Below are 13,621 nucleotides of genomic sequence, written 5' to 3' on the forward strand. Positions count from 1 at the left end.
CATCCTCGACCTGCTCTATTGTTTTGCTGTTGCAAGACTGCTGCTCTCAGAACAGTCGTGCGGTTCCCTGTGGTGTGGAGGAACAACGTGTCGTGGAGGAGATGTCTACAATTTAGGCGTGGAACAACCGGTCACCGTGGAACGATCCGCTGTCTGCGCGTGTAAGTCTAGGGCAATGAGAGAATCGTGCTACAAATCCAAATTACTGTCAACAGTCGTGATTCTCGTTTTTCGGTCAAACACAAGTCCATTAACAATTAAAAACCATTGTTTTACAACCCGGCCGAGTCAACTCGGAAACGGCCGTTTCGAACCGAGCCAGCACCAAATTTTATGACCCGGCCAACAACCCGGCTCGGTTGACCGAGTCAACTATGACTCGGCCGAGTCATCCAATGACTCGGCCCAGTCATAGTTGACTCGGTCAACCCGGCCGGGTCCGTATTGACTCGGCCGAGTCAAAGAACCAACGGCTGGGCAGCGTTAAAGATGAAAAAAATTAACTTTTTTTGTGATTTTTGGTAAAGTGCAATTCAGTTTATGGATTCCAAAGGGTAATGGTAAATTGCTAAATGCTTTTGGGGTCCATTTCCCCCTCCCAAACCCTATTTAAGATAGCCAAATGCTCTCATTCACTCACAGCAGTCTTATGCATTTGAGTGAGAGTCTTCTTTGAGAATTAGTGAGCAGTTCTTGAGCTTGTTTTGGAGCAGCAGTGAGGAGTCTTGGAGGAGCATTGTAGCTGGAGTGAGGAGCTTCTTGGGCAGCCATTTGGAGCAGCATTGAGGAGCTGATTCTTGGAGCAAGCTTGAGGAGGCAGTTTGTGCCTGGAGGTATTTTTTTCCACCTCTATAAATCTGTTTTTGCTTAGTAAATTTTAGGTGCATATCAAGAAAGCTTAGAGAGTGTTTTTTGTCAAATAAACGAACATTGAATCAATTTTTTTTTTTTTTTTTCATTTTCAGATTGTTTTCCTAGTCAAAAAATGGCACCTAGAGCAAAAGATCCAGCTTGGGCATATGTTGAAATGGTTGATAGTCAGATGCATTGCAAGTTTTGCCATAGGAAAATTAAGGAAGGTCCTGGGGGGATTCATAGGCTGAAACAACACTTGGCAGGGATTAAAGGCCAAATTACCGCATGTCCCTCTGATGAAATTGAGGAGATTAGAAAGAATTTGTTGGCCAGCTTTGAAAAATTTAAAGAAGATAAGGCTAGGCAACAAGAGATACAGGCTGAAATTGGGAGGAAGAGGGAGATACAAAGAATGATGGCTACCAACCCCCACTATGATTTTGAGGGTTCTTCCTCTATCCCTCAAACTGAGGCATCCAACCCTTTCCGTTATGTTCCTCCCTCTTTTGGTTCTGTTCAAGATAAGGGAAAGGGTAGAATGAAGGGTGATGTGACTATCAAAAGTTATTTCACTCCCTCCTCTCCATCAGATGCACATGGTCCTGAAGCTAGTAAGGTCAAATTCAGCCCACTTTAGATGACCATTGGAAGAAAGAATTGAGGGAGACTGCTTGTGACTACATAGCTAGATGGTGGTATGATGCTGATATCCCCTTTAATGCTACTCGTTCACCATATTATGAGCCTATTTTTGATGCCATACATGCTGCTGGAAAAGGCTTCAAAGGCCCTACTATGCAAGAGCTAAGGGGGTTTCGTTTGCAGAAAGAAATTCAATCCATTAATGAGTATTTGCAAGAGTTCAGGGACTCATGGGCAAGAACAGGGTGTACCATCATGTCAAATGGATGGACTGATCAAAGAAACCGTACCATCATAAACTTTCTTGTCTTCTGCCCACAGGGAACCATGTTTTTAAAATCAGTTGATGCATCTGATAAGGTAAAAGATGGCCACTTGTTGTTTCAGCTATTGGATGAGGTTATTGAGGATGTGGGGGTGGCTAATGTTGTTCAAATCATCACAGACAATGCCTCTAACTATGTTCTTGCTGGTAAACTGTTAGAGGAAAAACACAAGACCATCTTTTGGACCCCATGCGCTGCACATTGCATAGACCTCATGCTTGAGGATATTGGAAAATTAGATTGGGTCAGAAACACTGTAGATAATGCCAAAAGCATAACAAAATTTATCTACAATCATACACTGGTTTTGAGTCTCATGAGGAAACACACTGGAGGCAAGGATATTATTAGGCCTGCCATCACTAGATTTGCTACACATTTTTTGACATTGCAATCTATGCTTTCCCAACATAGAAACTTGCAAAAGATGTTTTCCAGTGATGAATGGAATCAAAGCAATTGGTCTAACAAACCAGAAGGCAGAGAATTGAAAAGGAAAGTCCATGATGAAACTTTTTGGAGAAAGGCAACAGAGATTGTGAAGCTTGCTGAGCCACTAGTTAAGGTGTTGCGGTTGGTGGATGGGGAAAGGTTGGCTATGGGCTTCATTTATGAGGCTATGGATCAAGCAAAGGAGCAAATAAAGACAGCATACAAGGATAGAGTGGCAAAGTATGGGCCCATTTGGGCAATCATTGATGAAAGATGGAACAATCAACTCCATCGCCCTATACATGCAGCTGGGTATTTTTTGAACCCACGGTATCATTATAAAGCTAAGGAGTCAGGAGCTTTGAGGGGGGAGGTCAGAGATGGACTGGTTGATTGCATTGAACGCATGATCCCATCGGAGTCTGATCAGCTGCGGATACATCAACAGGTCACAGCCTTCAACAATGCAACAGGTACCTTTGGGAAGAACCTAGCAAAGATTGCAAGAGAAGCAGATGAGCCAGGTAAACAAAAATTTCAATTTTCAATTTCTTAATGGTTTTACAGTTTTACTTTTTTTATTAAAGACTAAAGTTTGTTAAATCATTTATAATTTGAAAGTTAGATATAATTTGTAATTTTGTTGAGCTTCAGCCTTCATCTAACTCATAATTCATTACACTCCTATGTTTTTTGCAGCACAATGGTGGGAGGCCTTTGGTGGCCAGTGCCCTCAATTGCAAAAGTTTGCAATTCGTATTTTGAGTCAAACTTGCAGTGCATCTGGGTGTGAGCGCAATTGGTCTGTCTTTGAGAGGATTCACACAAAGAAGAGAAAACGTTTGGAGCAAAAACGGTTGAATGATCTTGTTTTTGTCCAATACAACCTTCGGCTCAGACGGAACCTATTGCTGAACAAAAGACCTGATTCAGATCCCATTGTGTTGGAAGACATTGATCCAACATCAGATTGGGTAGTGGAGAGTCGTGCACCAGAGTTTGATCCTGATGAGGATCTTGATGAACTTGAACTGGAACATCAACTTCAGCCTGTTCAGTTGAATGCAGATCCCGATCCACCAGCCTCAGTCTCACAGCCAGCAAGGACTAGGAGTAGGACTCCAGTTGTAGGTGCTTCCTCTGCTCAGCCACGACAGAAGCGCAGCCGCATATCTACTCTATCTCAGCTTGCATCTGCTGCACAGCCTGCTAGTGGTACTGGCACCACTTCTACAGTTGCAGTTGGAGACGATGATGATGAGGAGGAGGCATGGGGCCCCTTGTCTGACCCTGATGATGATGATCCAGAGATTGGTCGAGATGATCTTGGCTCCTCTGGCAGTAGCTACTAGCCAGTAGTACTAGTATTGGAGTCTGGTCACCATCACAGTTTACTTTTGTTGTAGAGGCCATTTCTAGCCTCCTTGGTTATTTGTATTTTGTTTTGAGTCTTTGATCATGTATGACAGTTGACTATGTATTGCCATTGGGTACCATTTTGATATAATGGATTGGTTCATGAGCCTACTTTGATCATGTGTTGTCTTCCATCTATATTATAATGCTGTGTGTTTGGAAACATGAATGAAAATCTTTAAAATTATGTTTAAAATATTTAAAATTATGTTTTTTTATAAAAAAAATAAATATTTAATGTATTTTTTACAACGACCGAGTCATTGAAATCGAGCCGGCCGAGTCATTACCGAGTCGGAGTCGGAGTCGATCCTCGGCCGAGTCGGAGTCAGAGTCGGAGTTGTAAAACATTGTTAAAAACTATATATATTTTATATAATTATAATTATAATTTATAATTATATAGTATATATAAATTATAATCATATAATATATATATATATATATATATATAAATTTATAATATATAAATATTATTATTATTTAAAAAAAGTTTATTTAAAAAAAATTTAATTAAAAAAATATATATTATTTAATTAAAAAAATAAACATTTGGGTCTTCAAGAAAAAAACTAAACAAAATCGCAAGCAACAACAATGATGATATGAAAAAAATTCAAGAGGACATCAGCAAGTTAAATAAATGCCTGGATAACGTCGAGAAGTCAGTTAGTAAGCAGGACCAAATGGCCAATGATATCTCTTTCTTAAAAAACTTGATGAGCCAACGTTTCGGAGGGACTGATCCACCTTCAGCTACACAGAGTCCCAAGACTCCGGAAGGTGAGACTTCTCTAGAGCATGAGTTCTTGAGGCATGAGAAGCAATGAATACCACAAATTCACTTCGAAGGAAGCGAATATTATACCAAATATTCCGAATGGAACCATCTTAAAATAAAAAACAAATTACCTAAGTATGATGGTAAGAACTATAAAGGCGCCGTCATATGGGTAAATAAAATGGATGCCATTTTTTTAGCGAACCCTCCACTCGGCGAGCAAGAAAGAGTCATGACTGCATCCAACTACTTAGAAGCAGAAGCGTACAATTAGTTTTTGTGGTGGTCGTCTAAATGTACGGGTTGCTCGTTCAATTGGCAAAACTTGAAAAACGCCCTGCTAAAAAGGTTTCATGACGAGGAGGAGGATGATGTCTATGAGAGATTCGTTCATCCAAAACAAAAAGGATCAATGAGTGAATACAATCACGAATGGGAAGTATTAACAATAAGGTAGAGAGGGTTCTCAGATGAAGCGCTGTTAAAAATGTATCGCTGTGGCCTTAAAGATTACATTCGCAAAGAATTAAAATTGCATAAACCCAAAACCGTTGAGAAGGCCGGACACACAACCATAATTATCAAGTGGAAATATAAACTCCACAAGGCACCATATGCCAGTAACGAAAGAACTAATAGCGATTCCAAGAGGAAGTTAGGTAAACCATCATCAGAGAACACTAGCAAGTACGTTCCACCACCAATTCGAAATGAAGGAAAACAATAATCTAGTGTCAAAAGGAAAAAGGATGGCAAATGCTAGAAACACGGAGACAAGTATTACGTAGGACACAAATGTGCAACAAAAAAATTGTAGAACTGTGAAGCCGAATGAGAAGAAGAATCTTCAGAAGACAGCTTTGACGAAGAGGAAAATGAAGAAAATGCAAACCCTAGTCCAGAATCAGAATAAGATATGCCACAAATTTCTTTAGCAACCATCACAGGGATAGCTCAACCACAGACACTAAAGCTTAAAGGTCACATCAAGAAGCAAAACGTTGTTGTTCTAGTAGACTCAAGAAGTACACACAACTTCGTAGATGTCAATGTTGCAAAAGGACTGAGCATTTTTGCTTACCTAGTAGCAGATTTAAAAGTTATGGTAGCAGATGGGAAACGTATAGATGGAGTAGGCAAGTGCCAGAAGGTTAAGTTTCAATTAAGCAAATACGCTATGGAGTCCAGTTTTTATACAGTTCCCCTAGGAGGAGTAGATGTCGTTTTAGGGGTAGTAGATGTCGTTTTAGGGGTACAGTGGTTACGAACACTAGGCACGTATTCAGCAAATCACATAAAGCAGTTCATTAAATTCAGGGGGGATGGAAGGAAATATAAGTTGTTTGGGTTTCAAGCGCCACCAACTCAAGTCATCTCCACTCAGTAGATGAAGAAACTTATTCGCTAGGGGGCACCAACATTTGTCGCACAATGTCAATTGTTGGAGTTATTATCGATAGAAGGGACCCACCAACCATCAGAAATTTCATCCTTGATTCAGAAATACGAGAAGGTTTTTCAAGATCTACCAATGAAATTACCCCCTGAAAGGCAAATTGAACACATTATTGAAGTCAAAGCAGACTCAACACAAGTAAATGTTAAGCCATATCGTTATCCCCATCACCAGAAGACAGAAATAGAACGCTTAATACTAGACCTGCTGAAGCATGGAATCATTACAAAAAGTAGAAGTCCATATGCTGCACCCGTAGTATTGGTCAGAAAGAAGGATGGATCGTTCGGGTTATGTATAGATTACAGAGGTTTAAATAGAATCACTATTAAACATAAGTTTTTGATTCCGTTCATTGATGAAATGCTAGATGAACTACACGGTGCATAATACTTTTCCAAATTTGATCTAAGATCAGGCTACTACCAAATACGAGTAAGACTAGAAGACGTCGAAAAGACAACATTCAAGACTCATGAAGGGCATTATGAGTTTAAAGTTATGCCATTTGGATTAACAAATGCGCCAGCCACCTTCCAAGCAACCATGAATGAACTTTTTCACCCATATTTGCGGAAATTTGTATTAGTTTTCTTCGATGATATTCTAGTCTACAGTAAGATGTGGAAGGAACATCTCAAGCATCTGGAAGAAGTATTGCCTGTATTGGACAAGAACCAGTTTTACGCCAAGCTATCAAAGTATATGTTTGGGCAAAAGGAAGTTGAATACCTAGGACATGTTATATCCAGGGAAGGAGTCCAAGTGGATCCCAACAAAATCAAGGCAATAAAAGAATGGCCCAAACCCAAGAATGTATCCAAGCTACAAGGATTTTTAGGTTTAACTTAGTATTACAGAAGATTTTTAAAAAACTATGCACATCTGACAACACCCCTGACCAATTTGTTAAAGAAGAATGCTTTTTAGTGGAATGACCAAGCAGACAAGTGTTTTGAGAATTTAAAGGAAGTAATGTCAACCACACCAGTGCTAGCAACTCCTAACTTCTCCAAACCATTCGTAGTCGAATGTGATGCTTCTGGATTCGGAATTGGAGCCGTATTAATGCAGGACAACCACCCTATAGCATTTGAGAACAGGGAACTTAATAAACTAGAAGGCTTAAAATCAACACACCAAAAGGAGATGCTCGCCATCATACATGCTTTAACAAAGTGGCGTCAATATTTGCTTGGGAGTAAATTTTCAATCTGAACCGACCACAACAATCTTTAGTTCTTACTTCAGCAAAAGACATTATCAACAAAACAACAAAATTGGATGGAGAAGTTGTCAGCTTTCGACTTAGAAATATTGCACAAGAAAGGAAAGGAGAGTGCTGTAGCTGATGCACTCTCACGTAAGGATGACGACCACACAACATGTGCTGCCATGATAGTTGTTTCGGAATGGTTGGACGAAATACGAGCCGAATATGCGAAGGATGAGAATTGTGACTCCATGATTAAGAATATTAGTCAATATACCAATTTCGGGTGGAAGAATGACATCTTATGGTACAAGGGTAGAATTTACCTAATACTCGCATCCAAATTTAAGGTGAGAATACTAAAAGGGTCTCACAATTCGCCTGCAGCCGGACATGTCAGATTCTACAAGACTTAATACAACATTCGACAATCATTCTATTGGAAGATATGAGCAAGGAAATTCAGAAATATGTTGCAGAATGCGATATTTGTCAAAGGAACAAGAGCAAAAATGTTCCAACTCTGGGATTGCTAGATCCACTACACATTTCAAATCAGAAGTGGGAGGAGATTTCGATGGACTTTATTGAAGGACTACCCTCATCTAGTGGAAAGGATAAAATATTTGTAGTAGTCAACAGGCTCACTAAATATGCCCACTTTATGGCTATTAGAAAGACAGACACAACTAAACAAATTATTAATGTGTTTTGTAAAATTATTTACAAACTACACAGGTTTCCTAAGGTCATCGTCAACGATAGAGATGTAAGGTTTAAGGGAAAATTTTGGAAGGAATTATGCCACCAAGCAGGAATATCCCTTAACATGAGTTCGGCTTATCACCCTCGAAACAAATGGGCAAACCGAAATTGTTAATAAATGCTTGGAAACATATCTTCGTTGTTTCGTTACAGATAAAAAAATAGATGGACCCAATGGCTACACCTGGCAGAATGGTGGTATAATACCACATATCACACGTTAGCTAAGATGACACCTTTCCAAGCCTTATATGGTTACGAGTCACCCAGGTGGAAAGACTTTGCACTCCTTGATTCTAGGGTACCAGCAGTTAAAGACCACCTAGGAGAAAGTCAAAGGATCATCAACTTACTAAAAGAAAATCTAACCATGGCTCGTAATAGAATGAAACAACAAGCGGACCAACACCGCTCTAAAAGAGAGTTTCGGGAGGGAGATTGGGTCTTTGTTAGACTCCAACCTTATAAGCAGTTATCACTAAAACAAGAGGGGAAGAATAAATTATCACATAAATATTATGGACTGTATCAGATAATCAAAAAAATAAGTAGTGTAGCTTATGGATTAAGGTTACGTGACAATTGCTGAATCCATAATACCTCTCATGTATCAAGTCTCAAGAGAGTATTAGGGAAAAACCAAATAGCACAAACAGAAATACCAAAGACCGATGAAGAAGGAAGAATATTCCTCGAACCTGAAGGTATAACTCGCTACCCGAGAAAACGTTTTACTATCCAAGACAATACTGGAATGCCTCATCAAATGGAAGAGGTTACCAGAGGAAGAGTCGTCTTGGGAATCAGAATGTTTCCTTCATCAACACCCAAACCTACTTATGCTTTGACATCAAAGCATCTTAAGGGGAAGGCAATGTTATGAATTTAAATTCATAAAAGTTATTAAAATGTTAAAATATTATCTAAATAAATAAATGATTAATTATAATCAATTAATTAACAATTAATTAGTTAAATGAAGAGACATTAGTCCTAGAGGACATGTCTCTCTGATTAGGCATGGCCAGTCAACTCCTAGTAAAGGAGCACCGCCTTAACCTTGTATTCATCATTCGAATATTATCAATTAATATAATATATTACATTCAGAAACCTATGTGTAGTGTCAACAGTGAATCAGCAATTTAGAAATTAATATTTCTAATATCTTTCCTTCTAAAACATGCTCATGCCGCTGCCTATAATCATGAAGATGTTAAAATGAAGCTCTTTGACCTATCATTAGAAGATGATGCATTGTAGTTGTAATTAGACAAACTTGATAACTCTTTAGATTCTCTGCAAGCTCTCATCAATGCATTTAAAGGGAAATATCGAGACAAGAAAGAAGGAAGATATTTGTTTAAAGCCATCAACAACATAAAGAAGAATGAGAATGAAACAATTGAGGAATTTAATCAAAGATTCAATGGTATTATCAAAGAAATGACTCAGGATTATAAGCCTCTAGACAAATCTCTATTAGAGCAATATCTTGAAGCTTTTTGTGTTGATACATCTTATGAAATTAGACGTGCAAAGCCGACTAATTTAGCCACTACTCAAGCTATTGTTGAAGAATTAGAAAAAGATAGGAAAGCGTCTGGTAAGTTAGGAATTCATGGTTTTGAAAGAGGTTTGATCAGAAATAAAGGAAAAGAAATAACTGAGGTATGACCCAATTAAGGAATTAATTCAAATGATTAAAGAGATGAGAATTGAGCTTGCTAGAGAAATAAGTGCCATGCAGCCTCAATTGATTCAAATGGAGCGGAATCAAGTTTGGAATGTTCCGCCTAGAAATAATAATAATAATAATAACAGAGGTAACAATAATCCATGGCCAAGAAGGAATCTTCCAAATGATCAAAGGCCTCCCACTCCTCTTGAGTCTGCTAATATCATCGATCAACTTATTCCTTTTTGCAGACCTTGTGAAAATTTTAATGAAGAAAGTGCGTGTGCCATTGCTAGAAAACTCCTAGGTGAAGGAACCAATGAGAAAATAAATAATGTAAATCTCAGTTGTTCAAAGGAAGGTCGTTGTACGGACATGATCCCTTCATCTTTCACCATCAACAACTTTAGTGATGAGAAAGATCCTATCACACAGATATATGGTGATACTCCTTCTTAGGAACAAATGATGGAAATTGCTAGAAGAAAAGGTTATACTTATCAAAAGAAAGGCAAGGATCAGAATCAAAATAAACAGGTTGCATCTAAAAGCTATCAATCAAGATTGAAAATTGATTGGGCTGCATGGATAAACAATGTTAAGATTTTTGTCCCAGTGCTAGAACTTCTAAAGATTCCTTCTCAAAGAGCAACGTTCTTCAAAGCTCTAGGCATGGCTCAACAAGATAAGACTGATACGCACCCGAAAGATGAAGAAATTAAGTTAAAGGATCTAAATTGTTACATGACTAATGAAGATAATCAACCTTTCTTCCTTACTTTAGAAGTTAATGACCGTCTGCTTCACAACTGTATGTTGGATTCTGGGGCCTCAACCAATGTCATGACTAAGAAGGTTATGGACCAGTTAAATTTGAGAATTTCAAGGCCCTATCATAACATTTGTTCTATGGATTCGAAGAAGATTGAAGTGCTTGATGTAGTTTAAGACTTGCAGGTTGCCTTGGCTAATTATCCGTACAAAATTATCCCCTTGGATATAGCAATCATTGATGTGTCGGATGTATGGGGAATGCTTCTATCAAGAAAGTTTTCAGCTGACTTAGGCAGATGTATTCAGTTGGACTTATCATATTGTTAAATTATGGTATGTTCTATGCTTATAACAGTTTACTTCTTTTTCTTATTATATTCCACCGATTAGCAATCACATGTACATAAAGTAAAGTGCAGATAGAACATTAAACGATCGACAGAAAACAAGCCAAGACAAGAGACACAAGATGTGGCGGCTAGCCAGGGACAAAACCCACAATGTGTGGGGAAACCCTTTGATCAAATCTTCTTTTATCTTCAATAATTCAGCAGAGAGAAATAGTACAATAAATCTGATTCATATCAGCAGTAGCAAACCCTAGATCAGTAGTATCAGCATTAGCGGCTTCATTATCAAACTAGGGCAGACCATATCAAACCGACAGTCGGATTGACTTCATTCCACCACCAAAAGTTTCGGCTTCCAGAGGAGGTTCAGATGAACCTACAACGCAGTTCAGGTGAGGAGATCTTCTAGGCCACACAAGTCAATCTTTACTTCTGCAGTTGCAGCTTCAGTTTCAGCAGTTTCCGGCTTCAAACTAGCGCAGTCGATATCTAGCAAACCGTTCGTCGGATTGACTTCATTCCACCACCAAAAGTTGCGGCTTTCAAAGGAGGTTCAGATGAACCTACAACGCAGTTTCAAAGAGGAGATCTTCTAGGCCACGCAAGTCAATCTTTACTTCTGCAGTTGCAGCTTCAGTTTCAGCAGTTTTCGGCTTCAAATTAGGGCAGTCGATATCTTGCAAACCGTTCGTCGGATTGACTTCATTCCACCACCAAAAGTTGCAGCTTTCAAAGGAGGTTCAGATGAACCTACATCGCAGTTCCAAAGAGGAGATCTTCTAGGCCACGCAAGTCAATCTTTACTTCTGCAGTTGCAACTTCAAATTCAACAGCTTCCGGCTTCACATGTGTGAGAGAGAGAGACCCATTTCAGCGTAGTAGAGAAGAGACTCATATTTGCGCAGTAGAGAGAGAGAGATGTGATGAGATGAGTGAGTCCAAATGAGGAAAAGTCCTCTTATATTTATACACAACGTTGGTGGGTGAACAGATGCGACTGTTGGGCTTCTGAGCCTACATGAGTTGTAGGTCGGCTTGATAATAATTCCATAATCAAAATAAATTCATATCTCCATGAATACTTATCGGAATTGGATGATCTTTATATCAATCCTACACCTCTCGACGAGAGGAATCTAATAAAAATATTATTAGCCATGAATAAGATGACCCACATGAAGTTTTGCCCTGGTTGCCAATTTTAACACATATGCTAATATTCCCACAGTAGCAGGTGGTATGACTAGTTATACCGGGAAGTTGAAAGAAGGTACCATTTAGAAAATCCAAAGAGGCCAGACAATGATGATGAAATTGAACCATAGGATCATCCTTCAGAGTATAATGCAGTGGTCACTGAGTTCTTCTAGCCTATATATCATGTTTCTTCATCTCATTTTCCAAGCAAGATAAGAAGATGGCTTGAGTTTGACAAAGATATGAAGCACAATGATGAAAGTTCCCATTAGCCAAAAAGGGCCAGGATTCAACAAGGGACATCTGACAAGCAAGCTATCAACTTACCTGTATGAAAACATGTGTTCCAAATTGTACCACAGGGATGACATCTGATGCCATGGGGCATCTTCTGTATTGTATCTCTAACCCTACACTCTTAGTTAGGATTTTATTTATGTCATTAGTTAGTTTTCTTTTCATGCATTTATATTTTATGTCTTTATGTTTTGATATGTTAGAGTAGATTTTTTCTATTCTAGCAGATGTTCTATATATACATGATTTTGATTTTGAATGGATATCTATTTGATGGAATTTTGTTTTCCTTGATACAGGGTTCTGGATTCTTACCTTCCTTCAACGAAGCAACGTGTCCCCAAGTGGAGCCAGATGTTGACCACACTTTGTCAACAAGTCCAAGGAAGCAAAATGCAAAGATATGAAGAAGTTTTTTCAAATTTCAAAGTCATCAACCAACACCATTGTATCATTGTAAACCCATTTTCTGCAAGTTATATTGTAAATGATGCTAGTATGACCGTTTAATTATGTAACAACACGTGGGTAAGCCTCTAATTTTGGAGCTTCTTTTGCGATGCTGATGGATGGATATACTCTCATTGTCTTCTAAGTACATTTTGATGCTATATTTTACCTTGTTAAATGTCTAATCGCTATCTTTTCTTGGAGCTTCTTTTGCAATGTTGATGGATGGATATACTCTCATTGTCTTCTAAGTACATTTTGATGCTATATTTTACCTTGTTGAATGTCTAATGTATGGAATGTTATTTCATGATATTTAATGTGCATCAATTTAATGTGAATTCATGAGAGCATTAAATTTATTGGAAGGATTGCATGCATTACTCATAAACAATGATGAAAGAATGTTCCTAAAGGTCGATCTTGTATATTGCATCCTTGAAACTCCACAAATATTGTCAACGAAGTTTAAAATTCCATTGTAGCTGTGAAACAATCCCCTCTAGGGTTAGTGAAGCTGCATTAGGTCTCCTTGAAGAGCGAAATCATCAAGTCAAAGTAATTCTTGACTCCATTGTTCCCAATAAGTAGACACTGGTCTAGAATCCTTGGTGATCGCCTCCTTATTGACAAATCAATCTTCCTTCACCTCCTCCTCTCTCTTTTCTTTGTCCCTTTAATGCTAAGGGAGGCCTTCTAGTGCTTGGTGCAAAATCTTCTAGGAGAGTGCGTTTTGAATTCCGTCTTGATCGGATTGTTCTTTAGTCTCTCCTCTATCCATCCTAAAATTTTGAATGAATTCCTATGGTGGAATCTCATTTTATGTGATGCCCTAGCTATCATACCAAGTGGGAAACCTTGAAGTTGCACTTCAACTTAGGGATTTCTTGAAGGTTTGTACTTTAGAAACATATCATTCAAAACCTTTTCTCTTGATGATCTTGACCTTGGATGAACCCTTATCTTGTTAGATATCTCAACCCTATTTC

General features: G+C 38.5%; 1 protein-coding gene across 6 annotated transcripts in view; it reads left to right on the plus strand.

Moving 5' to 3' along the window:
• Positions 1–13,621, plus strand: part of LOC149225026 (uncharacterized) — a 424,173-nt gene that overhangs the window by 281,963 nt on the left and 128,589 nt on the right. The window contains exon 7 of one of the 6 annotated variants that reach the window (XM_089386426.1): positions 12,482–12,710. The exons of 3 other annotated variants lie outside the window; for them this stretch is intronic. In XM_089386426.1, the coding sequence (XP_089242552.1) occupies positions 12,482–12,692 (211 nt within the window). In that variant the 3' untranslated portion in view covers positions 12,693–12,710. The remainder of the gene's footprint in view (positions 1–12,481; positions 12,711–13,621) is intronic. 2 more of the 6 variants (XM_089386428.1, XM_089386427.1) reach the window with 2 other exon arrangements.

Source organism: Pinus tabuliformis, chromosome Q, assembly GCF_031772625.1.
Source record: "Pinus tabuliformis cultivar Carrire ecotype Pingquan chromosome Q, CPIR1, whole genome shotgun sequence".
In the NCBI taxonomy this organism is placed as follows: domain Eukaryota; kingdom Viridiplantae; phylum Streptophyta; class Pinopsida; order Pinales; family Pinaceae; genus Pinus; species Pinus tabuliformis.